Raw genomic sequence first — 27,745 nt, forward strand, 5'->3', positions numbered from 1 at the left:
CGTGATCGCGCTAGTGGCGTCTGCTGTGAAAATTGTGGGAAAATTTGAATTATAATTTTATTATTAAAATAAAAAATTTCAATAATATTTAATTTATTTTTTTTATTTAAATATAATAAATTAAAAAAAAAGAAACATTTTACACAATTGAATAAACAAAATTGAGTATTTATTAAAAAAGTAGATTAAGAATTGATAACAATTACATTTTTATAATCTTTAAAACTGAAAATATTAATTTTCTTAATATTATTTAATAAAAGATTAGAAAAAAAAAATAATATTTCGTACCTATTGTTAATACAATATTTTGTAATGATTGGAATATCTATTAATTATAAATATGTTAAATATTATTCAAAAATTATTTTTTGGAAATATGAAAATATTTTGTTTGTTTAATAATATAATATTAAATTATCGTTAAATGCAAAAAAATTAAAATTATCGATATTCGAAAATATCGAACTTATTGTTATTATAAAACGATACTTTTATATTTCATTTTAAAATGTATACATTTATTTACAAAAGTGCTGATACGAAGCGTAGTTAAATTTTTTTACAAATTCGAAAGAAAAAAATCCGATATCTTTCTTTGTCCAACTTTCTTTTTATTTGACTGTTCGTTAGCTTCATTTTTAACATTAGACATGTTATTATCCAATTCATCATTAATATTTTCTAATATATTCTCTTCGTTTGAATCTTGTAATTCAGAAATTGGTTTTGAATTTTTATTCAATTTCTTCGAATCTTCATACATTGGCAAATCCCAAAGAGAGAGTTTTTTTTTATTTGTAGACTCAGTTGTCTCGTTAGAATTTTGTTTTTTAACAATTTGTTTCTCAACCAAATCATTTGTCGATGTTGATTCAATTTTCTTTATTTGTAATTTTACCCCATCATTCTTACTGCAATTTCCATTATTTAAATCTATTTTTTCCTTCTCTTGTAACGAATTGGTTTTAATTATTTTCAATTTTGCTTCTAAACTTGCATCCGCATTTTCAATCCATTTTCCAATTGCATCATCTTTCATTTTCTCCTTTTGTTCAGGCGACGATGATGAACTATTTTCGCGTTTTCTTTTTTCCGGTGTTTTTACATTTCTCGTTAGTGAATTTATTTTCTTAAAGTAATCAGTAATTGGTTTCATTTTAGATCGGTTATACAAGAAACGATAAAAATCCCGATCGGATCTTGACATTGATTCTTGATATTGAGAAAGTAGAGAGAACAATTGGCCTGTAATAATAAAATAAAATAGAATCATAAAATAAAATAAATAAAACACAAAAATTCATACCAATATCAATGTTTTGCTGAACGAGATGCCAGTACATTTCGGAAACGCTGTCCCTTAATTCAACATCGCCAAACGTAAAGTAAACAACGTTTCGACCCGCAGAAGCCGCTGCCATTAATTGCAATAAAACTTTTAATTGTGGATTACCGTGAAAAACACCACAACCCCAATTTCCGGTCGCTACAGCAGGCACATTATCTCTCTGAGAAATGTTACTCTTAAATCCAACATATGCCTGAAAGACAATTTTTATTTATTATTTTTATTCGAATGTTTTTTTTTTTGTATTTTTATTACAAAAAAAGAAAATTGAAATTATAGAAATAATATTTCTTCGGTTATTAATTTTCGTTTATTACCTTGTTGAGTTCACGAATAACATTGCTCATTTTAAATTGACTGCTTGGTTGCTTAAAAAAGAGGGCATCAATGGCGACAACTGAAGTTTTTCGCCTTCCGCTAATGTCGCGTGGAGTATCGTCAATAAAATCTCCAATCCATTTGAAATTATTACTGTAACCTTCATATTTACTAAATCGCTCAACTCCACTTATGACTAATGCTTCTGTATCGTCCAACACTTCCGTTACCAACATTGTCACTAATAATTCAGGACAAATAACAAAACGAATTTCTTCTTGAACACAACCCCAACCGAGTACACCACCACCAACATACCTGTTACAAAATTTGAAATATGTAAAATAAAATTTATTATTAAATTCCATTAAAATCAAAATTTTTTATTAACTTACATGTTAGCAAAATCCACTTGAAGAAGTCCAGCTCCTTCGGATTCAATTGTTCCATTGCTTGCTATATGTAACAAAGGCAATTTTTGTGACTGTCGATCCCAGCGGGGACAATCTTCTTTTGCAATATATCTTCTTTGTATTGTAATAGTACCTTCGGGAGCTGAAAAAAAAAAAAAAATTATTAAATTTTTTATTTTTTTATTTAAATTTGCAAATTTCTATATCAACCTTTTGTTGTCACTCTTCTGAAATAATGAAAAATACATTTCAATTTTTCTCCCACTGAATTACATTTGTCGTGTCGATTTTCCCTGAACGCTGAGAAGAGTCTGAAAAAAAAATATTTTGTATTAAAATTTTCAATTTTAATTAAATAATTTAATTTACAAATTATGATTTTTTCTTACTTATTAAAATTAATATGCGGATAATTTGCATATTCCGATTGTGGATTTGTGGAATTTCTTCTCGGGAATGTGCATAAAAAAGCATTAGCCAATAAGGAAGCAATTTGCATTTGACTTAAGCTTATTGATGCATTTGTATGTCGTCTTAATAATGGTATTCCACCTGTTATCATTGTTGGTAATTGTAAGGCTAATTCAATTATTTTTGGCAAAAGTCCCGTAAAAAATGCCTCTGCTTCATCCTCGTCAACCATCTTAATAAAATTTTTTCGAAATAAATTATTCTTTCATTATTAAATTTTATAAAAATAAAAATTTTTTTTTTCAATAATAAAATCGTAAAAACCTCAGAAAAAAAATTATGCAAAGCTGAGAAATTCCATCGTTGAGCATATTTATGATTGTAAGAAAAAATTGCCGCCTCCAATTGAAAGCTGGATGTAAAATTTTGTAAAAGCGCTTCTTGAATTATTTCCCATCGACATCGTAATTCTTTATTTTTGCCATCCTATGAATCAATTATTTTAAAATTGATATAAAAATTTTTGTTCTTTAAAAATAAAAAAAATGAAATTTACCTTCTCTATGGGATACAAACTATGAGTAGAATGGGGCATTCGAACAAAACCGGTACACCATTTTTCTACAGCATTTGTTGGATATGGTTTCGGAAGTCCATGATCTGGTAATGGCAACTGCAATATAAAAAAAAAATGAACTCATTAATAAAAATTTCTAAATCACAATTATTCGAAATTTAAATTTTATATAAAAAAAAACGGAGTGGCTATTTCGCCCGTCGCGGGCGAACTAATTCATTTCTGTTATTTCGCCCGTCGCGGGCGAAATAGATACGACTGTGTGAACTGGCTATTTCGCCCGTCGAAATGAATGTGTTTTAGAAGACGGGCAAAATAAGAAAAATAGATTATTTCGCCCGTTCAAGATAAAATCGAGTATCTGGAAGACGGGCGAGTATATTATTTCGTCCGTTAAGTATAGACAGCTGTTTTTTAGATAATGAGAAAAAATAATTTTACTTTTTTTAAATATAACAAATAAGATGGATAGAAAAAAGACGTCTGAGTATAGGTCTAATATTATTTATTTATATCTTTTGGAGTATTTGGTTTAATAAAATAGAAGAAATTTAAATTAAAAAAAAGTTCTTAAAAATTCTTTAAATTCTTAAAATTAATACTTAATTATTTTCTATTTTTTTTCAAAAAATTTTATTAATTAAAGTTTTGAGAATATTTGTAACATAAAATTTGTTTGTATAATTATTAACTTGAAGATTTTTCAAATATTTATTTTACACGTTTTTGAGACGTAACTTTAAAGAATAATAATTATTTTATCTAAGAAATTGTATTGAAAAAAAAATTAATATATTTATAGAGGTATTAATTACTCTTATTAAATAATTAAAAAAATTTAATATTTTATAGTAATGGTAAATAAATATAATTAAAATTATAAAAAAATTAATCTAATATTAAAATTATAAATTATAATTATTAAATTTAACTAATTAAAATTACGATGTTGAAGTTGAAAACAATTAAAATTGATCGTCATCGATTTAAAAATATTAATATTTTTTCAAATAATTAATAATATTTTTTAATATTTTTTATAAATTTTTCTTTTAAAAATTGTTGACGAAAAAATTGCAAAAAATTTTTTCTTAAAAATTGAAAAAATCATTTTAAAAAATTTTTTTCATGAAAAATGAAAAAAAATTTTTTTTAAATTTTGTTTATTAAACTTTGGTAATAAAAATTGTGGATTTTAATTTTGTAATTTAAATAAGAATTCAAAAATCGACTATTTCTGAAATTTTTGTATATTTGCATCTCTAAATTCAACGAGTAAATAAAATTGAAGACAATCAAAATAAAGAATGTCATATGAACTACTTTCGATACCAAATAGATTTTCAAACAACGCACCGTCGTTTTCAATATTTAAAGAATATACTATACGGAGTATAATTTCACATTGATATATAAAACCATGATTCTGCTGAGAAAGAAATCAAAAAAACCCTTTTTTTTTATCGAAACACAAAAAATTAATGAGACCATCAAATTTGTTTATCAAATATATGATATTTAACATAAATTGCAAAATAAAAGTTAAAATAATTTTAGTTTGTAAATTGAAATATACAACAGCTGTTTATACCTAGCGGGCTAAATATTGTATTTTGATTATTTCGCCCGTTTTTGTTTAAACATTTCACGGACGAAATAATATACTCGCTCGTCTTCCAGATACTCGATTTTATCTTGAACGGGCGAAATAATCTATTTTTCTTATTTTGCCCGTTTTCTAAAACACATTCATTTCGACGGGCGAAATAGCCAGTTCACACAGTCGTATCTATTTCGCCCGCGACGGGCGAAATAACAGAAATGAATTAGTTCGCCCGAGCGGGCGAAATAGAAACAGCCAAAAAAAAATGTAAAAAGAAACTTACTGCAAATAATACAGTATGTGATATTGAAGAATGTATTTGGGGTAATTCTTGAAATTCAAATGGTCCTCGACCTTTGTAAATTTCATCGAGACTAACTCCTTTCCATTCGGGTGAAGAATTTAAAGATTTTGATTCGTTAGAAACTACTTCCTCTTTTTCTTCATTAAAAGAAAAAGCATTAGACACATTTAATCCAGGATCCGAGTCAGAAAACATATCTGGAGATGAAATCTCCTCATCCAAATTTAATTTATCCGACATTTTTTATGTTCTTGGTTCTACAATGTAAAAATTAGTATTTATTATTTAAGAATTTGGAAATATTTCCTAAAACAAAATATTAAATATTGACAATAACAATTTGATCAATTTTTCTCTTTTTTTTAGTATTTATAAAATAAAAATCGGGTTAAAAGGCATATTTTACATTATCAAATTATAAATATTAATGTAATTATTGACTGATGTTTATTTATATATGATTTTTGTTTGCTAAATTTGTAGGTTAGGTTGTCAAGAATTAGTAATTTACCTTTGAATCACTTCACTAATACTGTTGCATTAATTAAAAACGTAATTGAAAAAATGTATCTTTCATTTTTTTTAAATAATGATTATTTAAAACGTTTATTCACTTGGAATTAATAAATGTCCAAAATTGATCAAAAAAATTTTATTATTCGTTTCAAGCACGAATTGTCAAAAAGTTTAAAAGTATATTCCACAGATGGCGTAATTTTCATTTTGAAATTCCCGCCTTATTTTTCAAATATTAGGGCGCACTCACACCTTTTGGCTGCCTGCCTGCCTGCAGGAGTTGTCATGGCAACGTGAAGGAGTAACAGAGATAGTAAATTCAAATTTGAATTTTCTCTCTCTGTTACTCCTACACGTTGCCATGACAACTCCTGCAGGCAGGCAGGCAGCCAAAAGGTGTGAGTGCGCCCTTAATATAATTTTTATTCGTCAAATAATTTCGAAAAATTAAAACTTTTGCAAATTTCTGAATTTTTATTTCATTTTAATTGAAAAAAAAAATAAATAAAAAATAAAATTTACTATATTTATTCACTAATTATAGAGATTTAAATCAATAATACTAAAACTAATACAATTACAAAATTCTTGTTTACTCGATATACAAGAATTAAAATGTTTTAATTGCAATGCTTACAAAATCCAGGAATTTATGATCTATAATTCAAGCAATCTACAATAAATAAAAAAAAAATAACTTGTCACTAAAAATAAATACTATATGACAATGCATTATCGTCAAATGATAAATTCCTCCCATAAATCAATCATATAATCAGCTTCTTTGCCTATATATAAATGAGAGAAGATTCAACGTCGACAAAAAAAGTTTTGATTACAAACCAAAAATGTCCAATAAAATTCAAATTAATTCATTAAAATTGCAAATTAATAATAAAACAAGTTACAATTTTTCTTGTGATAAAATTTTAAAAATTTTATCTAAAGGTGAAATTAAATTATTGTACGAAGAAATATTTCGTGAACGACCGGAAATTATTGAATATTCAATACAACCGTTTTGTGATGAGAAACTTGGTTTTCTTGGTTCACATCTAAAACTTGAATTAATTGGAAGAACAAAAAAATCTCAACAAATCAAGAAACAATCATTTTTCATGAAGATCATTCCATATCAACTACCATCGCAGGCAAATTTTATTCAGGAAAGTCAAATTTTTGCTAAAGAAATAATTTTTTTCGAAAACATTGTTCCCGAATTGAATAGAAATTATTTTGGTGAAAAATGGTCACCAATATGTTATTTAATAAAAGATGATGCTCTTATTTTTGAAAATTTAAAAGAAAAAGGTTTTCAAATGATACCAGATAAAATTTTTGACAAAGAATTAATGACCTCTGCTTTAACATCAATTGCACATTTACATGCAGCCTCAATAATTGCTGAAAATCGATTAAAACAATCGTTTAACATAATATTCCCAGAAGCTTTTGAAGAAAATCCATTTGACAATTCTGTAAAACGTTTACAATGGTTTCAAACTGCAATTGATTTTACAATATATCTCGCCGATAAATTGAATTTAAAAACAGAAAATATTTTTCATGCTTGTAGAAAATCATGTGACGGTTTTAAACCATCATTAACGAAACGTAATGTCATTAGTCATGGCGATTTATGGGGTAATAATTTATTATTCAATGAAACAAAGAATAAATGTGTTCTCGTTGATTTTCAATTATTACGATATTCATCACTTGCACATGATGTCACTCAACTTTTCTATTTATGCACAACACGTGAATTTCGTCAAAAATATGAAGAAGAATTGATAAAACATTATTTTACAGTATTGACATGTGCCTTACTTGAAAATAATGCCGAGACTGAAATTCCCACGTGGAAAGAAATTAACGATGGAGTCGAAGAGCAAAGACTATGTGGAATTGTGACAGCAGCAATATTCTTTCCAACTGTATTAATGGATGGTAAAAGTGGTGCTGAAATTTTTGACAATCCAGAAAATTATGATAAATATGTATTTCACGATCGAAAAGAATTTGTATTTTCAATAATGCAAAAAGATCCCCATTATGCACGAAGAATCAAAGAAGTTGTTGAGGAACTTGTTGAATTTGCCGAAAAACTGGAATATCTTCCGCATCCATCTTAAAATACATAAATTTTTTTTTTTCATTCTGAAAATTTAATTCAACAAATTTAAATTGTAATGTGTAAAAATAAGATATTAAAAAATAATTAAATTTAAAAAGGGATTCAAACCATTTTTTTCGAAACTAAATAAAAAAAATGAGAGAATACCTTTTTTTAGAAAATCACTTGAAGAAATAATTGTGTAAATATAATTATATTAAAGTGTTTGAAAATTCGTACACTATGTAAAAAAAAAAAGAAGAGCCAACAACGTAGGCAAAATACGATTTTCAAATAAATAAGCGTAGAATTTTAAACTTTATTTTTTTTAGATTCCTTTTCGATTGCTCGTTCTTTTGCCTTCTGATAAAGAGAGACAAGTTTTCCATCTTTGGCAAGTGCTTTCAATAATTCCATGATTAAAGGAAGATAATTGTGTTTTCGTCGAATATTTTCAATTTGATATCGTTTCAATTTTCTCACTTCCTCTTCAATTAATTCCTGTAGACGTGCTACTTCAGTTGGATCACCACATTTTGCCTTTTCACGTTCATATAACATTTTTCTATCCGAAACCACTGCCATTAGATTAAAATGTATTTCGCCCTCGTTATATCTTTAAAAAATATTAATAAAATTATTAATTTTGATAATTAAAATGTAAATTTTTTTTAAATTTAAATAACTTACTTATTTATCCTTTTTTGAATAATTGGTTTCGCAGCTTGTACCCATTGATCACCAGATGGACATGGACCTAAATCCATAGGACCTTCTTTCAATCCATCCAATTCATAAAGTCGTCCATCAATAGGTAAATAGCTTACAAAATGAAATACGTCTTCATCTTTTCCTGATAATTTTGAATCATATTCAAAAAGTGTTTGTCTATAAAACAATTATTATTTATTACTATTTCGAAAATTACGATAAAATTTAATTCTTTTGTAAAATAATTTTCATACCTGGCAAATGAATTATGAACTTGTCTAATGACATCTGAATTACTCAATGCTAAACCACGCATATTAGCGTCAAAACTTTGACAAAAATTTTTAAATTCCTCTAAATTTGGTCCCAAGGCAACATCTTGATGTTTACAATTAAGTAAAACACTGAGAATCGCTTGAGTCGCACAAGCATTATTTATAACCTGCAAAAAAAAACAAAATTGTCTTAATAGTACTCTAAATTTATTATTTAAGGGTACTCACCTGTTTTGCGAAAAAAATTTTATCAAGTCGACTGTCTTGTACCAATGTTCCTAATGGTTCATCATCGTGAACCCATTTAAATAAAAATATTAAACCGTGAACAGGTCTGAAAGAATATTCTTTTTGTTAAAAAAAAAAAAAAATTCATAATTATTACTATTAATATAATAAAGTCTAATTAACAACATTTTTCATTTACTTATCAATTTTTTAATAAAATAAAATATTTACTTGAGATTTTCAAACTGATCCTCGTCTAAACTCCACAATTCTTCGACTTGTAAACCTTGAACGCCTATAAAAATTTAAATAACATGTACCTATTTCTATTTAAAAGAAAGACTTTTGAATCCAAACACAAAAAATGCATAGTAATCGTTAGATTTACCAAATTCTTTTATTAATTCTGTAAATACGCCAGGATCACTTTCAATGAGACACCAATTTAAAGTTGAATCCGCCATTTCTTTAAAAATTTACTAAATTATTATAATAAATAATTGTATTAATTTGCTACTCTTTAAATTTGCAAGATTGCAAGTGATTATAATATTTTCAAGTTTTAACCTATAAATCTGTCAAAAACAAAGCACCACGCTTATAGATAATATGAAGGTTAGCTCAGGAAGTTGTTCCATACAACTAAAGGTATGTTCACAACGTACTTGCCAAAATTTATTTCTTACTTTTTCTCTATTTTATAATAAATTATATTATATATGGATAGTAAATTTATCGATTTTTCTTTAGAAAATACTGGAAAATGCAAAAGTAAAGTAAAATAAAGTAATTTACATGAACAATACAACCTACTTATAACGACCGTGGTCTCTTCCTATATAATTCAGAGTTGCCAATGACCCTATCTAAACGCTACTGCGATTGCGCTACGACAACTCTCTTATAGGTCGAAAAAAGCGCGCTTAAAATAAAAAGCTTAATAATAAGAAAACTTTAATAAAGCAATATAAAAATATTTTCACTATTGAATTTATTTTTTTTGTTAATTTTATTTCTTCCTAATAAAAAAAATACTAATTTCCTTAATATACTTAAGTATATAATAATAATAATAATAATAATAATTATAATAATAATAATAATTTTATTATATTTATATCATTATTTTTTAAATAAAATATTTATAATTTATTATTATTATCATCAATATAATATTTATTAATTAATTATTATATAATTTATTATTATCATTATTATTATTTTTTTTACGTACTTAAGTATATTAAGGAAATTAGTATTTTTTTTATTAGGAAGCAATATAATTAAGAAAAAAAAATAAATTCAGTAGTGAAAATATTTTTATATTGATTTATTAAAGTTTTGTTATTATTAAGCATTTTATATAAGCGCGCTTTTTTCGACCTATAAGAGAGTTGTCGTAGCGCAAGCGCAGTAGCGTTTAGGTAGGATCATTGGCAATATATTTTGTTTCCGTTCATTGCCGCTAGTCGCGGATATCATTTCCGGTACCAGTACTGATAATTTTGAAAATTTCAAATAAATTAAAAATTTTATAAAATTTGTTTAAATATGAACATTAGAATTAACAATGAAGATGAAGACAAGGTAATACCTATAATATAATATTTAACAATTTAATATAAAATGAAATTTTTCAATTTAATTTTCTTTTCAAATATCTATACATGAAAAAATTCTATATAAATACTTTTTAGAATATTGAATAAAATAATTTAAATAAAAACTTATTAAACTAATTTTAAATAAAAAGGAAAAATTTTCGGGATGTCAAATAAAGAGAAATGAGTTCGTACACTTGTTTCACAGTTTATTATAGGTTATAGATAAATGTAGAATAGTTTAATTACTATTACAACTGTTGATGAAAGATGCTGAAGACTATATTTTTTTTTTTTTTTCTATTTGAATTGTTTTCAATCAGTGCATCGAGTCGTAGAATGATTTTCAAATATTAATATGGAAAATACAACAAAATGCACTGATTATGAAAACATTTCAAAAAGGATGACGATCGGTAGCGTTAGGTGCACAAATCGGTCGGGGTCCGAGAATCGAAACGATAAAGAGACCACGCGCCTATTTTTTTTTTTTTTCATTATTCGTCGTTTAAAATCTGTTCCTCGAGAAAACGACTGTCTCTTTCTTCTTTCTCCTCTTTTTTTTTTTTTTTTTTTTTTTCTTCTTTTGTTCGTTGTAAATATATTCATTTCACAGATAATTACTTGAATGAAATTCCATACGAATAAGGTTTACTATACAACTTTTGTTTAATTTTATTATTTTCTTTTTCTCTTAATAATTAATATATATCGTATAAAATCAATGTCGGTCATAGGCATTAATGACCTTTGCGCTCGTCTAACACTTAGAAATATTCAGATCCGTGGCATATACGTATATGCGTTTTCACGTTTTTAAAAACTTTGATAATCTACACGCCTACGACCATTAAATATTTAAAAAAAATTAAAAAAAAAAAAAAAAAAAAGATGAATTCTTTTAAGTCATTAATTTACTTTTTTGGAGATCCGTATAAACGTAGAAAACGTTGTATGAAAAGTTGAAAAAGGTTTGTTTTTTACCATTTCAGTTTGTTGTGCGGGTCTATTTTTTTTTTTTTTTTTTTTTTTACTTTTTTCTTTTGTTATCGTAGTTAGGCGATATTTTAAATTGATTATCATAAAATTACGCGATAGTTCGTCGTAAGCGATTCTCGTATGGAGAAGTAGCATTTCGAACAAACGCCGAATTTACACAAATGCATCTTCTATATCTAGATATATTTATATATATTTATATCACTTACGCTGCTCGACTTACTTATCTTATTTCAAAAATGTCTTCAGTGGTAAGTGTACTGTTTTATTTTAAAAAAAAAAAATTTTTTTTTTTGTGTTTGTGTGCTTAGAATTCGTCCAATAATTCTTGTTTTGTTTTTTTTTTTTTACGTGTGGGTAATGTGTGTGCGGTAATTTCCTCGTTACGACGTTTAAAATCTTTTCATTTTACAAATTACAAAAAGAAGACAAAGGATCGCAAAAGAAATCACGAACAATATAATCATAGGAAAAATCGCAATGTGAATCGTACTCGATGCATTTAAATGACTTTTTTTTCCATTCGCTCGCGCGCTTTCTCTCTCTCTCTCTCTCTCTCTCTCTCTCTCTCTCTCTCTCTCTCTCTCTCTCTCTCTCTCTCTCTCTCTCTCTCTCTCTCTCTCTCTCTCCTGACAATATAATCAATCACTCACTCATTCTCTCGTTATTCTTTCGTTCTCGACCGATTCTCACCATTTCTTCAACACTTAGATATTTCAAATTTTCTCTCTTCTTTCTATCTCTTACTCTTGCACATTCTTTCTTACATTTACACAAAAAGACCACAAGATTGTATTTTTTTTTTTTGTAAGCTTCTTTTTTTTCATATTATTTTTCTTTGTTAACAGTAATGTAGTAACGGGAGGGTTTTTTTTTTATCGCCCCATTTTGAGTATTTCCCCGCGGAGTAGACGATGAAATTTCTTTTTTTTTTTTTGGGTGAGGGGGGATACATTCCGATCATCACGTCTCTGAAAATTAATCATCGCCTTTGTTCGCTCGCCCGCCACGTAAATGGTCTTCGTTTTTTTTTTTATTTTTTTTTTTTAAATCTTAGCTTAATAACAATTAATGACACTTGTAAAATTTCTACATTTGCAGGACAATTACATTAATAACCACCTGCCGCTGGGCACGGCCCAGTAAAAAACTCTTCAATCGTCGCGATGGCTCACGAAATAACGAATCACCACTCGAGCGACCGCGCGAACGACTATTTTTCTGTTTTAATCGATCGCCGGCTATTAATTTTCTTTTATTTATTAATAACTCAACCATTGCTGTCGCAGCTTTATTTCATCAGTAATCATTCGCTGTCAAATGCCATATAACAATTAATAGGCCTACTAATAATCTGTATGCTCTCGCGTGGTGTCGCGGTTTTTATGTATTATCGTCGTTGGCGTCGCCTTCTCTTCTTTTTTTTTATTTTATTTTTTTTTTTTTTGTTTGCTGCTTTGTAACGAAAGAACGTTATTTTTTCGGTTTAGTTGCAGGAATGGTCCAAATATACATATCTATATAATATACTTTTTTGGTTTTAAGGAGAGAGAGAAAAGAACTTTCTTCTTCCCAAAATACAATTCGGTTAGGGACGCTTTTTATTCATTCAAACGACTTTGGTGGTTCGAGTCGATAACGATTTCCTGTAACAAATGAGAAAAATTTTATTATTTAATTCCTTTTTTTGTTTTGTTTATTAATTTACAATTTTTTTTACTTACATTAGCATTAGAATTTTCAATAGCTTCTTTAACTGCAGCAGCAACGGCTTTTTCGGTGATGTCAATCTCTTCAATTGCCTGAAAATCGAAAATTTAAAATCATTTTAATTTATTCAGAAAAAAATCAGTTTTTCTATCAAATTGAAAAAAAAAAATAAGTCAGATGGCCCCTCGCTCAATAATCTTCAATTTTGTTTTTTCTTTTTTTTTGTGGAAAAAAAAGGAAAAAATCTTCAGAATCACTTTCACTCATCGAGCAGAAAATGATCCTTGGGCGATCATCATTCAAAATTAAAATAACTAATTTTCCTTATAATTTAATAGAAAAAAAGGAAACAGTAATTAGAAACGAAATTATTTAATTACCTTGGTAACAGAGGCAACATCTTCGGTGATAACAGGCGCGAGAGCTGGTGCTACAGTCACTTCGACTGGCACTGCAGGTGGTGGCACCTTTGGAGCTTCATCAGCGCTTTCTGTCGTGCTGACCTCATTTGCCGAAACATTGTTTTCCACTGGAGCTTCGGGCTCGGAAATGCTCTGCAAAAACGTTCGTGTGTTTTTTTTTTTTCTTGTTTGTTAGTTTTCAATGGTTCCCTCGAAAGAAAGGAATAAAAAGCCAATACTCTTCATGCCATAGGACAATTACAAACCCACAAGAGAGAAAATTCAGAATTCATTTTTTTTTATTATTATTACAAGATTTTTGAATCTATTTTAATTTAGAATAAATTACGTGACTAATCGATAAGTCGATTTCAATAAAATTAATCATCAAAAAATGAAAAAAATTTAAGTTTCTAAAAATTAAAACAAAAAATTGATTTTAAATTTTATTAATTTGAACTTTAATAATGTTGTTCATCATGCCTTAAGTACTGTAACGAGTTAAATTCCTTTTTGTTATTGTCTGAAGACAATAACATTTTAACATGCAGTACGCGCTTAAGATTCAAACCACACAACATATGCAATTACAGTAGCAACATGTAGATTAATGGCTTGGGTGAGAGATTTTTTTTTTTAGAATAGTTTGTCAGTAATTGAAAAGCAAAAACAATACAACTACTAGTTTAATCAGATCTTTCAAATTACTTTAAATTTGTTCTTCTCTGAAATAAATGAATTCTGAATTTTCGAGTGAACAAAATTTTTTGTTCGATCTTTTCAATTTTAAAATTGTTTTTAGTAGAAAATTATTTTTTTTTGATAAAATTCATAAAATAAAAAATCCGATTCAAATTTCTATATAATTTAAGAAAAAAAAAATAGATCGAACAAAAACCAGTTCACAATTTTACTGAACATCTGAATTCCTCTCTTTATTATTATATTATCATCATTAATATAATAATTATAATAATAATTATTAATAATAATTATTATTATTAATAAATCCCAAATTAAGTGTTAATATTTCTAAAGAAAACCAAGAGGTGAACAACATAAGGATCAGAGGCATTTAAGGAAAAGGAGAACGAGCATTAAAATTGACTTGTTGTTAATCGTTGATAGTAAACGGGCTGAGGGGGGTCGAAAAAACATTCTTCAGAGCTGTGGTAAAAAAAAAATTCCCAAGAATAGATGAATAAAGGAAAAAAAAAGGAATCAGGATCCACAGAGAAAAGTGAGAGTTAATAAAATATAGCTTTTGACACGCGTTAATAGCGTCATCGCGTGCCATTCTCTTCGTCTCAAGCATATTTTTCCCAGGACAATTAGAATAATCACAATGTTGTGTCACCTCGAAAACAAGTTCTCGGCACGCGTCAAGTCATGTCACAAGTCTCAATGGAATATCTCAAAAGACTCCAAAAAGTTTCCTGATCATCGTGATTTATTTTATTTCAAATATAAAGGGAAATTTATTTTCAAAATTCTCCTAAAAATTGAATTGTTTCCCAAGAAAATGTAGAATTTTCCCAAAGAGAATGTAATTTTTTTTTTTTGTCCAAAGAATTTCCCAAAATGACGGTGTCGTGTTTTGCCCGAAAGTGTGAATTATTTTTGGAAATTGTAATTTTCTTAAAGTGTAGAAAAAAAAAAGATTTTAAAAATCAGAAATTTGAGCAATTATAAAAAAAACTTTTTTGTTGTCTAGAGAACGAAAAATATTTACCGAATTACCAAAATCGTATTTACTGAAAATTAGTCCGAATTTTTGTTTTTAAAATTAATATAAATTGAAATTTCTATTTAAATGAAGTTATTAAAAATTAATAGTTTGGACTTAGTTTGATATACTTTTGTTTGGAAAAATTGGAATTGGAAAAGTTTGTTTGAAGGTAAATATTGAAGGCTTCACAAGAGACACTCGATTTTTGCTCCCAAGAGATTTGAAAGAGAGAAAAAAAAATGAAAAAAAAAAATAGACCAGTTAACGTAGAATTTGGAGGTATCACCACAAAAAATTTCTTTGTTTTTTTTTTTTTTTTTTCTTTGCCATTGTTGTCATGCCAGGAAGTTGCATGAATTAATCACCTGATGATCATCGGCTGCGACGTGGCCATTTGACAATTGACTCGCTTGAGTTTCATTGTCGGCCAATCTCTCCATCATCATTGAATTATTGTCCGATATTGGCTCCAATTCTCGATTGCACGTTCTCGTCGTTGCCGTAATCGTGCAACTGATGACACTACCAGGATTATTTGGACTCTGAGGAGGTGTAAGAATGGAGTCCACTGGGATTCTCGTGGATTCTTGCCTCGCGGCCGGAATTTGAACGGACGACACATCATCCGGAGGAAGTGGATAGGTGAAGGAATCTTCCTCGCACTTTACCAATTCTTGTGGTATCGTTATTACAGGAGGAAGATCAAACGAGTCGGATATGTCGTCAACCTGGGCACACGCGGGATTTTTTTCATTATCATGAATTTCGAGATCATTGAGAGTTTCATGATTCTCTGTGGGTTGAATTGAATCTTGAATTTTTGGCTCCTGATTATTAAGGATTGATTCAGAAATTTCGGTTTCAATAAGGGATTCTGGAATTTGTTCTGGTAAATCTAGAGGCGGAATTTCGGCGTTCATGAAGTTGAGAAATTTGGATGTTTCCTGAAGGGCGGGAGCTGGCGAATCAGGCAGAGGTGGTGGAATCTCGTCAAGAATTTCTTCGTTAATTCTTCCAATGACGGTGGGTTCGCTTGCACTTGTCAGCTCTGTTTGTTCGATAGCGGGGATTTTTATTGATTCACCGGCCGCAAACATTTGATCAGAAACAGTTGTGCTTGATATTTCGTCTTTTATTTCGCCAACGTCGAGGAGAATTTCAACTTTTTTATCCTCGGGTATGATCATTGCCGGTTTCGCCTCAAAAACAATATCATTGTCGCTAATTGGAATTGGACCCTCCTCGGTCTCAATTACCAAATCTTGAATTTTTTCAATTTCGTCATTTTTGGTTTCAATAATTTCTTTGGCATTATTTTCAATCTCAATAACAGATGGACTGTCTTGATTGTCAATTGTGGGATTATTGTCACTAATTTTTTGTGCCTCGTTAATTTCTTGGACTTTCATTGATTCGAGAACATGCTTCTTGGATTCTTGGACAATCTCTTGAATTTCGTCAACGATAGTTGTTGGAGGGATGTTCGCGATTATTGATTCTTTGGGAGTGTCAGTGTGCTCGTCAAACGACAATAAGATGGATTGTTGATTATTGCTGGCAGCCTCGGCAGGAAGCTTGAGTGCCTCGGCAAGGGCCGTGGCGCTTGCCGCTGCTTGCTGAGCCTGTTGCAATGGTGAAGGATCAATTGGCGTTGGAGGAGGACTGGATGGGAAACGGGATGGGAGATCCTCACTGGTTTTCCTCTCAATGATAGACGGCGTTGCAATTGGCTCTGTGTGATGGGCCGTTGCATCTTCTCCACTGACCTCAACTTTATCAGCGATCTCGACTTTCTCAGCGGGCTTTTCCTTTTCCACAGAGGTAGCCTCGTCTTTCTTTTCTTCAGCGGGCTTCTCCATTTCCTTAGCTTCCGTCGCCTTCGCTGGGGCGGCTTCACTTTCAACTGGACTGCTCACTTCGGACTTGTCAATCGGACTGCTCGCTGCCGCATTTTCTGCCTCCTCACCACCCTAGAAATAAAATATTTCATTAAATTTTTGAATCACTGTTTTTTTTTTTGCCAAAATAAGAAGCAAATTTTTTTTTTTTGATAATTTTAGTTATGCGTTAATAATTATTAGAAAAAGCGGGTGCACTTAAGTGGTGTTCGCACGTATGGAGGAAAACGTTAGTTCAGTCGAGCGTGACATTATGTTTTGTCAGGCACGCGAAAAAGGGGGTCGTTGACGGTTGCATGCGTCGCTAAGGGGTAAAGTTCTGACTCGTAATAGAAGAGGGGGGGAAAGGGCGCCTAAAGTGTCCGACAGGCAAGAGAAAAAAAAAATAGGGGGTTGAAATATAGTGGCGCGCCTTTCAGGGGTGGCCAACCGTGTCACTGTGTCAACTAATAAAACAATATGTTTCCGTTTCTAATTAATCGTTAATTATTGAGAATTGAAATATTTTTGAAAAACTTGATTCAATTACGTGATATTTTGAATCCTTTATTTGAACAACACTTATCGTGAGTGTATCAGAAAGTGGATTGGTTGATAATACACTCTAGGATTCTCACGTGTACAATGAATTTTGGCATGATGACAAAATATCTCGTACTTTGACTATTGGCCCTCATCCAGAATTGAATAAAATTTCCCTTTTTTGTGATTGGAATCACAATCTCTTATCAATATTGAGAAAATAAATTCATATATTTCTATATTAAATTCTTGATAATTTTTATCATATTTCAGTTTATAGATTCAAATTTTCGTAATTCAGTAATAATAATAATAATAATAATTTGTATTTGGAGTTTGTTATTTCGGTGTGCAAGTGAATCAGCAACAGATATAGAAACTTTACATATATATTCCATTTATAAATTCTATATTTAGAGGAGACTTTGACTAAAATGGGGTGGCATGGCAACGATGAGAGAAATTTAATTGAAAATCGAGTACAAGGGCGATGTTTCCGAGTTAAAAATAATTTCAATGATATAGTCTCTTTCTAGATTCTCGAGAAAATAATTCATTCATCTCGCAAAAAGATGAGAAGCTTTTTCAAGAATACAAAATAAGGAGGGCAATAGTTAGAGTCTAGAGGCATTGATCATTTTCGAAACAATGGGAATTTCAATTAATAATAAAAAATTAATTTCTCTGTGATATTTAAATTACAAATTTGGGTTTGTTTCGCTAGCGTGGATCACTTTAATTAAAAAAAAAAAAAAAGAGGCCACTTTTTATTTACGAGTGACAAGCAACTAAACGAATTATTGGTTGTAATCACGAAATGGCCTTCAAATTAATTTATCTTTTTTTTTTTTTGCTGTCATTATTTAAAAATATACCTTGTTTATAAAATAAAAATGACCCATTAAAAAAAAAAAAACTAAATTTATTACAGCTGGACCAAGTCAGTTTTAAATCTATTGTCTGCAAATATAAAATGAGATGGTTTTCTGGTTCACTAGAGCAAAACGAAAGTGGAAATAAGATCAGCGGAAAAAGGCACGTTTGCAAACAAGGTTCTTGAACCTTAATTTTTAAATGTGATTTAAACTCACGACACCAAAAAGTAATTAGATAATTTTTATTTCGAATATATATAACTTTTTAAGCTAATTACATTCTATTAAAACTTTAAACGCTCGACAAATTGTTAATTAAATTAATAACCGTGAAACGAACCACTGTTCTATAATTAATATAATTTCGATAATTATAAAATTACTAAAAATTACAGAAAAAAAAAATATTCCAGTAATTCATTTTTTTAATTTTTATTTTTGAGGAAAAAAACAGTCACACTGGTTTCTATATAATAATGCCATTTCGAGAAAACAAAACCTTTTGTAAAAAAAAGAAAAAGTTGGAAAATGTTACAAAACGTGGAATTTCTATTTTTCTACCAGAACAAAGAAGTAAAAAAAAAAAAAAAAAATCCATGACTCAGGATACGAAACATCACGTTATATATATAGAGAGAAAAAAAAGGAAAAAGTCGAGACTTGTCAACGAAATAGTGAGGAAATAATCCGGAAAAGCTGAAGCTTGAGTCATATCGGTTATAAGCTAAAACAACGATAGAATATCGACAGGTTTTTCATCCGTTAATGGATCAGTAAAGAAGTCTAAAAAACAAGCTCGAAAAAAAAAGTTATATTCAATTATTAAATTTAAAAAAAAATGTCAATTAATGTAAATTAATATTGAATCAACGTCAATGTAAATTTACAAAATAGAGAAAGGTACGAAAATTGATTTCACAAAGTAATAAAACAATTAAATGCACGGCACTTAGTAATAATTCAATTTGCGCACAAACTTGAGAAATGTTGACAAACTTTTAAAAGAGTATTTTCAACGTATTCCATAAATTACTTTTAAAAGCCCCGTGGGATCCCCCCTCCCCCCCCCCCCCCGCCCCTCGAGAGGAAATATATATAAGTGTTGCGAATAAATTTCGACTTCACGGCGCACAATGTCAATTTTATTTATATCTCAAGAAAGTTGCTATTTAATTCAAATTGAATTCGATTTGTGTCTTCGAGTTCTAAAAGTGTTGCAAATTGTAAGGACTTATTCTCGAACAAACGCGCAAAATATTCAAAATTAATCTTCTTCATCTATTTAATTAACCATCTGTTCATTTGAAAAACACATTAAAATTGAATTTAAATTCATAAATAAATGCGAAACATTGAAGCAAAAAATTTAAAAACATGCAAAAAAAAAAAAAATCATTCACAAAAAAAACAAAAAATGTTGATGAATGGAAATTTTTTAAATAATGTTAATTTTTCAATTTGATTTTTGGAAGGTTCTTTGCAAATATATACAAAGAAGCAAACGTTTGCTTCTCTTTATCCGCATCTATTTTTATAAGCGTCCTGACGCCAGATCGTCGCGTGACAAGTGTCGGTTTACTAGTTCGTTACAGACCTTAAAAGCAAAAAAAAAAAAAAAATAAATTTTTTTTTTACCCCAAGGTGCGATTTTATCAACTCTCGTTGTGTCTCGATACAAAAAAACCAACATTTGAAAAATTCAGAAATAAAAAAAAAAAAAAAAAACACCTTGACCTTCCTCTCTCAATATAATTAATTTTTCTTCTTAAATTTTCTATTTAATTTCATAAAAATGATTACTCTATTCTAATCAGTCCATAAAAATTTGAAATTATTGAAAAAACTAAAATTTCAAGAAAATAAAAAAAAAAATTTTTTTTTTTAAATTAAAGTAATATAATGAAATAAAAATTTGTAAGTTATTGGAAATTTTGAAAAGTTTTCCTTAAAAGAAAAGAATCAGCGAATTGATAAGTAATGAGAATTTTTAAAAATATAAAGGAAATAGAATAGAAGGTAACACACGCAAAATTTTAAACTCCATTAGCAAAGCTGGGTTTAACATTATCGTTGAGAGATTAGAGGCACATCACAAAACGGAGGCAGTCAATCTATCACGGAAACAAGCCCGTTAAGTTCATTTCGCCGGACCGGAAGTCCTCGGTACCAGAAACAACCTACAACTGATCTCGTGAATAGTTAATGACCCTATTCTGGCAAACTTGAAACTTCATTGAAAGACATACTATAGGAGCCTCTGACTTTATTATCATCATTTAATGAATCATTTTCGAAAGCTAAGAATAAAATCAAAAAATTTTCCCAAATGGATAAAAAAATAAAAAAGATTCGAAAAAAATAAAATAAAAAATACATTAAAGTAATAAAAATCCAAATTTTATTTTTTTATTGCATTTACAGGCCTCGGATCGACTTACAGGCACAAAAAAAGTCGTTTTAGTCGATTTATGTTCCAAAAAAAAGTCGATTTTTTTTATATTAATAAAATAGTTTTACAGATTTTTAAATAATTTTTTTTAAATAATAATAATTTTGAAAGAGTTTTAAGTTGAAATTTTTAGAAATAATTGAATTTCAAAAGATTTTGTTAATTTTCAGACAATAATTAAATTTTACAGAATTAAAAATAATTTATTAAATAATTTTCAGATAACATTTTTTAAAAGTAATTGAATTTTCAATGATTTATAATTGAGATTTTTGAAATTAATTGAACTTCAAGTGATTTTTAATTAAAAAATGGTTTCAAATAATTGAATTTTCGAATAATATTATGAAAATAAGTTAAAGATAATTGAATTTCATGAGAGAATTATAATTGAAATTATTAAATTTCAAACAATTTTAGATGGTAAATTTTAAAAGCTTTTAAATTAAAATTTTTGAAAATAATTGAATTTCAATTGAAATTTTGGATAATAATTTAATTTTAGTTGATTTTAGATTGAAAATATTGATAATAAATAATTTTGAATTGAAATTTTTGAGAATAATTGAATTTTAGTTGATTTTGAATTTAAAATTTTGAAAATAATTGAATTTTAGTTGATTTTTGATTGAAATTTTTCAAAATAATTGAATTTTATTTGATTTTGAATGGAAATTTTGTAAAATTTTTTGAATTTTAAAAGATTGAAAATTTTGTAAATAATTGAATTTTAATTGAAATTTTGGAAAATAATTTAATTTCAAAAGATTGTGTTAATTTTCAGACAATAATATAATATAATAAGAGAAATTTCTAATAATTTCTGTTAATGAAGAATTTATTAGAATTTTTTGGTAATTTTATTTTGTTAATTTTTTTTTAAATTATATACAATGATTAAATTTCATAAAAAGTTTAATTCAAAAATAGTTTAAAATAATTGAATTTGTGATAAATTCCATTAAAATTATTAAAAATAATTAATTTAGTGAAGAGTTTTAGTTAAAAATTTGTTAAAATAATTGAAATAAAGAAGATCTGAAGAAGATCTGCATTTTATACTAAAAAAAATCGTAATTTATTCAAAAAAAATTTTTTTAATTTAAGAAAAAGGCGAAAAAGTCGCATTTTATTAAAATTAGTCGAAAAAAGTCGTATTTTTGAAAAAAAGTCGGAAATAGTCGAAAAAGTCGTATAATCCGAGGCCTGCATTTAGGAACGAAAAGAGGTGAATTCCATTTGCATTAGGGGTGACCATTTTTTTTTTATTTTTTTTTTTAATCGCTTTTTGAATCAAATGTCGCTCTTATCTGTCACAACACTTGCGACGAATAAATATAAAGGGAACTTTCTAAACTTTCGTAGGGGGAGAAAAAAAATTCCTTTTTTCATTCATATAAAAAAAACGGTTAAAGGAAGTTTTGGAAAAATATTTGAAAAAATTAGAATCCACTTCCGTTAAATTTTCCTTATTTTTTATCGCCCCTACACAACATGAATCTAAACGGCTCCTATAAAAAAAAAAGCAAACAGTTAATATAGCCACATTTAAAAAAAAAGGAAAAATTTAATTCCTAATTAATATTAAGTAATTAACTGAATGGAAAAAAAGATTTATTTAACTCAAGTAATTAAATAAATAATTGATTACTTGACTAAATAAATATTTTAAATAAATACTATTTGAGTCAATTAAACGTTGTTTCAAATTGTATAGAAAATCGAATATTTAATTCAAATATAAAATTATTTGGTTCTAGTAAATATTTATTTGATAAAAAAAATTGATTTCATCTTTTATTAAAAAAAATAATAATAATTAAATAATAAAATAATTAAATAATTAAATAATAAAAATAATAATTGAAATAATCAAGAGGTGGAATGAAAAAGGCGATAAAAATAGAAAGTAGACTGGAATTTGGAATGAAATTACAAGTATAACAGGATCGTGGGCAATCGCGGTAATAAATCGTGACCGCCCTGTTGGCTTTAGGAGAGTGATCGATAAATAGCTTTCAATACTTTTTCTCTTATCGTGTGTGTGTGTGAGGCGAGAAAAAATTCGCCCACGGCAAGGACTTCCGGTCGACGTAGGCTGGGTTGGGTTAAGGTGCCGTACCGTGATATTTGTTTCGTGGGGTTCTCTGGCTACAACGGTTATCCCTAGCAGTGGTATCGTGGCCAAAATTCGGCGTGTACCCCAAGCCAAGGCCCCGGCAGCCCTGCAAACACCGTTGCTCACCGTCCGGCCTACCTTCAGCACGGACTCCATATCCTTCCTTGAAAATTTACTGCAAGATTCCTTTTTTTTTTTTTTTCAAAATTTGCGCCTCGCTTTTTTTTTTTTTTTACACACCAGCAATATTTCTGGAATCCTCCTTTCAAAAAAAAACAAACCTCTGCTCACACAAATGACACGTTTTTTTAGAAATTGAAAATCAAAATTGCAAATCTAAAAATGATTTTCAAATTCCTGAATTTTTTTAGCCGAACGTTAAAATTGAGAGACGCTTCATCAAACTTTTTGCTACTAGAAACAAAACAAAATTCATATTTATTAAAATAATTTCAAAACAATTATTTGGAAAAATTTAATAATTTCAATTTTTCAATAATGATGAAAATTTCAACTTTGAGAGATCAGAATAAAACAATTATAAAAATTCAAATTTTCCGTGAAAAAAAATAAAAAAAAAAATTCATTATTGAAAATTGATCCAAAATTTAAATACCAAAATTATCGCCTCGTTATTTGAAACGAAAAATTTGTTCTCATTTTACATTTGTCAAAAAGATGCATAATTAATTATTTTTTTCTCAAATATTGACTTCCGAAATGTTTGTTTTTGGAATTTTTTTACCAATTTCATTTTATAAACCAAAAGTTAATCAATCTGGGTAATAGATTGCGAATCTCTTTTTTTTAATTGCAAAAAAAAAAAATGTTGAATAAATTGATAGAAAAATAATAAATAAGTATATTATAATTATTGTACTAGAATGAATGAAAAAAAATTTTTTTTTTTATTTTTTACTAGTTAAAAAAAGACAGGTTTTTGAAAAGGTAAAAACTTACCAAATTCGCGTTAAAAAAAAAAAAATAGAAAAAAAATTACAATCAAGATATTTTTTAATTTTTCTCTGAATGAGCGTCTCTCAAAAAGTTTTTCGCAAAAAAAAATTTATGAATTTCGACCCTCGCACCTATGGATCACACACACGTTTCCGGTTGAAAAGTTGTTCGCGAACTCAAAGCTCCTCAAGTGTACTCGGTGGTTTATATAGAATCTAGGAGGATCGTCCCACGTCGAAGGAGAGAGAAAGATCGAGTGCGTAGGAGATTAATGCTTAAAAGTGAGCGAGAAAGAAGAAGAGAGAGAGAGAGATTTTGGAATTAGAAGACTGTAATGGCATTCGTTGAAAAGAGAGACAAGGAAAGGACGAGAAGAGATCTAAATAGACGTGTACATTGAAAAAGAAGGGGTTGAATCACTAACAGTGGCGAAAATAGAAAGAGAGGGAAAAGTTTGCAGGAGGTAACAATTTAACACCAGGGCTGTAATTGAAAAAGAGAAACTTCTACTTTTTTTTTCTCTCTATCATCTCTCATTTTTATATACTCAATATTTGAATTTAGATAGATTTTCTCAAAATAAAATTAATTCCCAATTCAAGATTAATTCGAACAATTTTTCTATAATTAAAAATTAATTTTCACAATAGTTAATAATTCATTTTTAATTGAGGATTTTGTTATACTCAAGTCAATTTTCTTTTAAAATAATTTAAATTCTATTATCAAAGAAAATATTTAAATATTACCAAAAAAAAAGGGGATGGGATTTATTTAGTCATCGATCGAAAGAGATTAAAAAATTAAAATCTGGAAATATTCATCAGTTAATCAAAAAAAAATATATAGATTAAAAAAAAAAATATTTTTAAAATTATTTTTTTCAATTAATTTCAAGATCGTTGAGGGATTTATTGATTTCATTTTTTTTAAATAAATTACGGCCCTGTTTGACGAGAAAACGTGAGGAAGAAAAATTCAAGCCACAAACCACGCGTGCGTTTCTATTCTTGGATTCTGTCGCGAGCGAGAATACGACACTACTACGCCTCTACGTATTTGACCGGTCTCTGTCATTTGAGTTTGTAATACGCACCAGGTTCATATATTGTCAATGTGCGCGGAAAAAAAATATTTTCACATAGATGCGAAGGGAAAACTGTGGTGGACAAACAACTGCGCGTCTCGTTACGCTTCTGCGATTACAAAAAAAAAATAAATAAATAAATAAAATCAATCCCAAAGGTATTTTACACACGTGACCATGATATTGCCTTTAAGAGGATCAAATACCCAACTATTCTAAGACAATCAATATTGTATAATGTAATCGAAGTTCTTTTTTTAATAATCACATAACGACGCAATTCGAGTTATTTTTAGAAATCAATTTTTTTTTCCCTTATTTCATTCAATAATCCGTAAATATTAATTATATTTTTATCTACTAAAGAAAGCAAAAAAAAAAAATTCATTTGGAAGAAATGGAAATTTTTTTTTATGACACATTTGCATGTGGCGATAGAAAAGGTGACTCATGAGGAAAAAAAAAAAAAAGGGAATGAAAGGCAATCCACTTCGCAAAAGTACCCTAGTTCACAAGAACACAGAAACCCCTTTACGTACTTCACTTCCGCAATATAAATACTAGACAGACTCGACGAGTGAGTCACCAAATCTTTCAAAATGCTTTTATCGTTCCCATCTCATCACAAAATGAAAAGATATGAGAAAAGCAAAAAAAAAACCTTGAGATTCTGTGACAAACAACAAATTAAATAAATGTTGAGAAAAGAGAAAATTCTCGTCTCTGAAAATATTTTTTTCACGACAAGTAAAATCATCAACTCAAAGGAAAAACTAACATTTCAATTATCAATTTAATTAAAAATAATTAAAAAATTATGTAGAAGAAAATGTGAAAATTTTTTAAGGATTCTTGAAATTGAAATATTAATGTACAGCTAATCTATATTGAAAGAGGACGAATCAACGGATTCGTCGGAAATGCAACGTGACAGAATGTCATTTTCAAACTGATATTACTGATTTCATGTCACTTAATTTAAATAAAACTGTCTACAAAGCGGAACTTGTCATACGTGATGTGAATTCACATACCTTCATTTCCCCTCAATGCTTTTCCAACAGAATATTATTTTTCTTATTAAAATTAATTAATTTCGTTCATTTTTCAATCGGAAAATTTGTATATGTTTTTAATTACGAATGTTTAAAGAATCAATAAAAAAAAATTCAATATTAAATTGAAAATATTGAAGAAAATTCAATAAAAAACAATGGGTACAGTAAAAAAAAAATTTTTTCGATTCAAATAATCGATTTACTTGACTATTATCAAATATTTACTTGAATTTCTATATTTAAAACAAATATAATTTGACTCAATAATTAAATAAATATTTAATAATAAAGTAAAACGATTTTTTTAAATTAAATAATTTTTTTTTTTTATTTATAAAAAGATTAAAACGAAAAGGAAAAGTATTTCAATTTTTCAACTTGAAGGGGAATTAAAAAATGTAACTTTAATAGAGTCTTTATCAATTATTCATTTTACTTTAAAGACCTGAACGTTAAGTCGCTTAAAGAATACGATTAACGAAATAAGGCGAAGAAGAATTTTATTTTTAAATACATAAGAAGCTTTTGAATTTTTTATTATTTGAGAAATAGTGAGTGAAAATTTTTTAAATAAACTATATTTCATTTAAAAAGAAATGTAAGATAAATTTTTCAACAAGATATACTTTTAAGGGATGAAAAAAATTGCAAACAAAAAAACATCGAGGGTAGCAAAAGCAACAAAAGAATTTTTAAAAAGCATTTGAAAATGCCTTTTATTTACTCAGTAAAAAAAAAAAGAAGAGAACTCGTGAAGAGAATATATTGAAAAAGGTTGAGCGTTTAACCGTTGGTGGCAGCATCTCACAAGGTTAGAATTATTTTCGGAAAAGTGAATGAAATAAGTTACCATCAAAGAAATTAAGAGTACTAACAACGTCTCGAGTAGATGGAGAAACAATCGTTTTATAATTTTTAAATTTCAAATATTTTATGAAAAAAAAAATATTCTTTCGTTTTTATAAAATAATTACTGTAGATGAAATTTATAGAGAAATAAAAGAAATTTCAATTTTATAAGATAAATCTGAGTGATTAATTTTTAAATGACCAATTAGTCAAATATTTAAATATTTTATATTTTATCAGTATTGACATTTCAATTTTATCAAATTGACTTTCATTTAAATTCAATGAGTATTATTTTCCACGATGAATGAAAAGGCAAATTGCATCTGTTTAAAAAAAAAATTGATTTCTTTGAAAGAGTAAACCTTTTTTCAGATTTTTATGAAAAAAAAAATTAAAGAAAAAAAGTGTAAACATATTTAGAGAACAATTAGAAAAAAAAAGTTTTTTAAATATTAACAATTTTTTTTACCGAAGCAAAATTTGGAATTTAATTCTTTAAATTTTACTCCGAAAAATGAAAGAAAATTTAAAAAAAAAAAAAAATGAAATAATAATAATAATGAAAATATCGTCGCAAGTGGAAATAACTGACAAGAATGTGAATAAATAAGAGACGTGAATAGTGTGTGCTTTTAAACAAAATGAGAGATATACGATGGCCTTTA

At 27.9% G+C, this 27,745-nt stretch overlaps 4 protein-coding genes and 1 long non-coding RNA gene across 5 annotated transcripts in view; 1 reads left to right on the forward strand and 4 right to left on the reverse strand.

Moving 5' to 3' along the window:
* Nucleotides 1–469: 469 nt before the first annotated feature.
* LOC127287336 (poly(ADP-ribose) glycohydrolase-like) lies at nt 470–5,669 on the reverse strand. Its single transcript, XM_051314192.1, has 10 exons — nt 5,489–5,669; nt 4,957–5,234; nt 3,050–3,166; nt 2,818–2,979; nt 2,472–2,725; nt 2,293–2,393; nt 2,065–2,224; nt 1,669–1,987; nt 1,310–1,544; nt 470–1,248 (listed from the first exon to the last, which is right to left on the reverse strand). Exons 2-10 carry the CDS (start codon nt 5,215–5,217, stop codon nt 563–565), a joined length of 2,295 nt encoding a protein of 764 aa, XP_051170149.1. The 5' UTR covers nt 5,218–5,234; nt 5,489–5,669; the 3' UTR covers nt 470–562.
* Nucleotides 5,670–6,083: 414 nt separating this feature from the next.
* On the forward strand, nt 6,084–7,926 carry LOC127287337 (uncharacterized). The gene has a single exon (XM_051314193.1). The coding sequence runs from the start codon at nt 6,342–6,344 to the stop codon at nt 7,626–7,628; it is 1,287 nt and encodes a 428-aa protein (XP_051170150.1). The 5' UTR covers nt 6,084–6,341; the 3' UTR covers nt 7,629–7,926.
* On the reverse strand, nt 7,805–9,417 carry LOC127287338 (ubiquitin carboxyl-terminal hydrolase isozyme L5). Its single transcript, XM_051314194.1, has 6 exons — nt 9,212–9,417; nt 9,055–9,118; nt 8,824–8,929; nt 8,575–8,762; nt 8,300–8,497; nt 7,805–8,225 (listed from the first exon to the last, which is right to left on the reverse strand). The coding sequence occupies exons 1-6, from the start codon at nt 9,285–9,287 to the stop codon at nt 7,922–7,924; spliced, it is 936 nt and encodes a 311-aa protein (XP_051170151.1). The 5' UTR covers nt 9,288–9,417; the 3' UTR covers nt 7,805–7,921.
* A 1,199-nt stretch (nt 9,418–10,616) lies between these two features.
* LOC127287340 (A-kinase anchor protein 200-like) overlaps nt 10,617–27,745 on the reverse strand; it is a 97,113-nt gene continuing 79,984 nt past the window's right edge. The window contains exons 6-9 of the mRNA XM_051314196.1: nt 15,629–17,233; nt 13,514–13,687; nt 13,148–13,225; nt 10,617–13,069 (exon numbers count right to left, since the gene is read on the reverse strand). Of these exons, the coding sequence (XP_051170153.1) occupies nt 13,025–13,069; nt 13,148–13,225; nt 13,514–13,687; nt 15,629–17,233 (1,902 nt within the window). The 3' untranslated portion in view covers nt 10,617–13,024. The remainder of the gene's footprint in view (nt 13,070–13,147; nt 13,226–13,513; nt 13,688–15,628; nt 17,234–27,745) is intronic.
* Nucleotides 23,396–25,951, reverse strand: LOC127287341 (uncharacterized). Its single transcript, XR_007843866.1, has 3 exons — nt 25,075–25,951; nt 24,087–24,566; nt 23,396–23,537 (listed from the first exon to the last, which is right to left on the reverse strand). It is a non-coding gene; the product is annotated as an uncharacterized LOC127287341 (long non-coding RNA).

The sequence above is a fragment of the Leptopilina boulardi genome, unplaced genomic scaffold, assembly GCF_019393585.1.
Source record: "Leptopilina boulardi isolate dan_hultmark-lab unplaced genomic scaffold, ZJU_Lbou_2.1 LbouV2_368, whole genome shotgun sequence".
In the NCBI taxonomy this organism is placed as follows: domain Eukaryota; kingdom Metazoa; phylum Arthropoda; class Insecta; order Hymenoptera; family Figitidae; genus Leptopilina; species Leptopilina boulardi.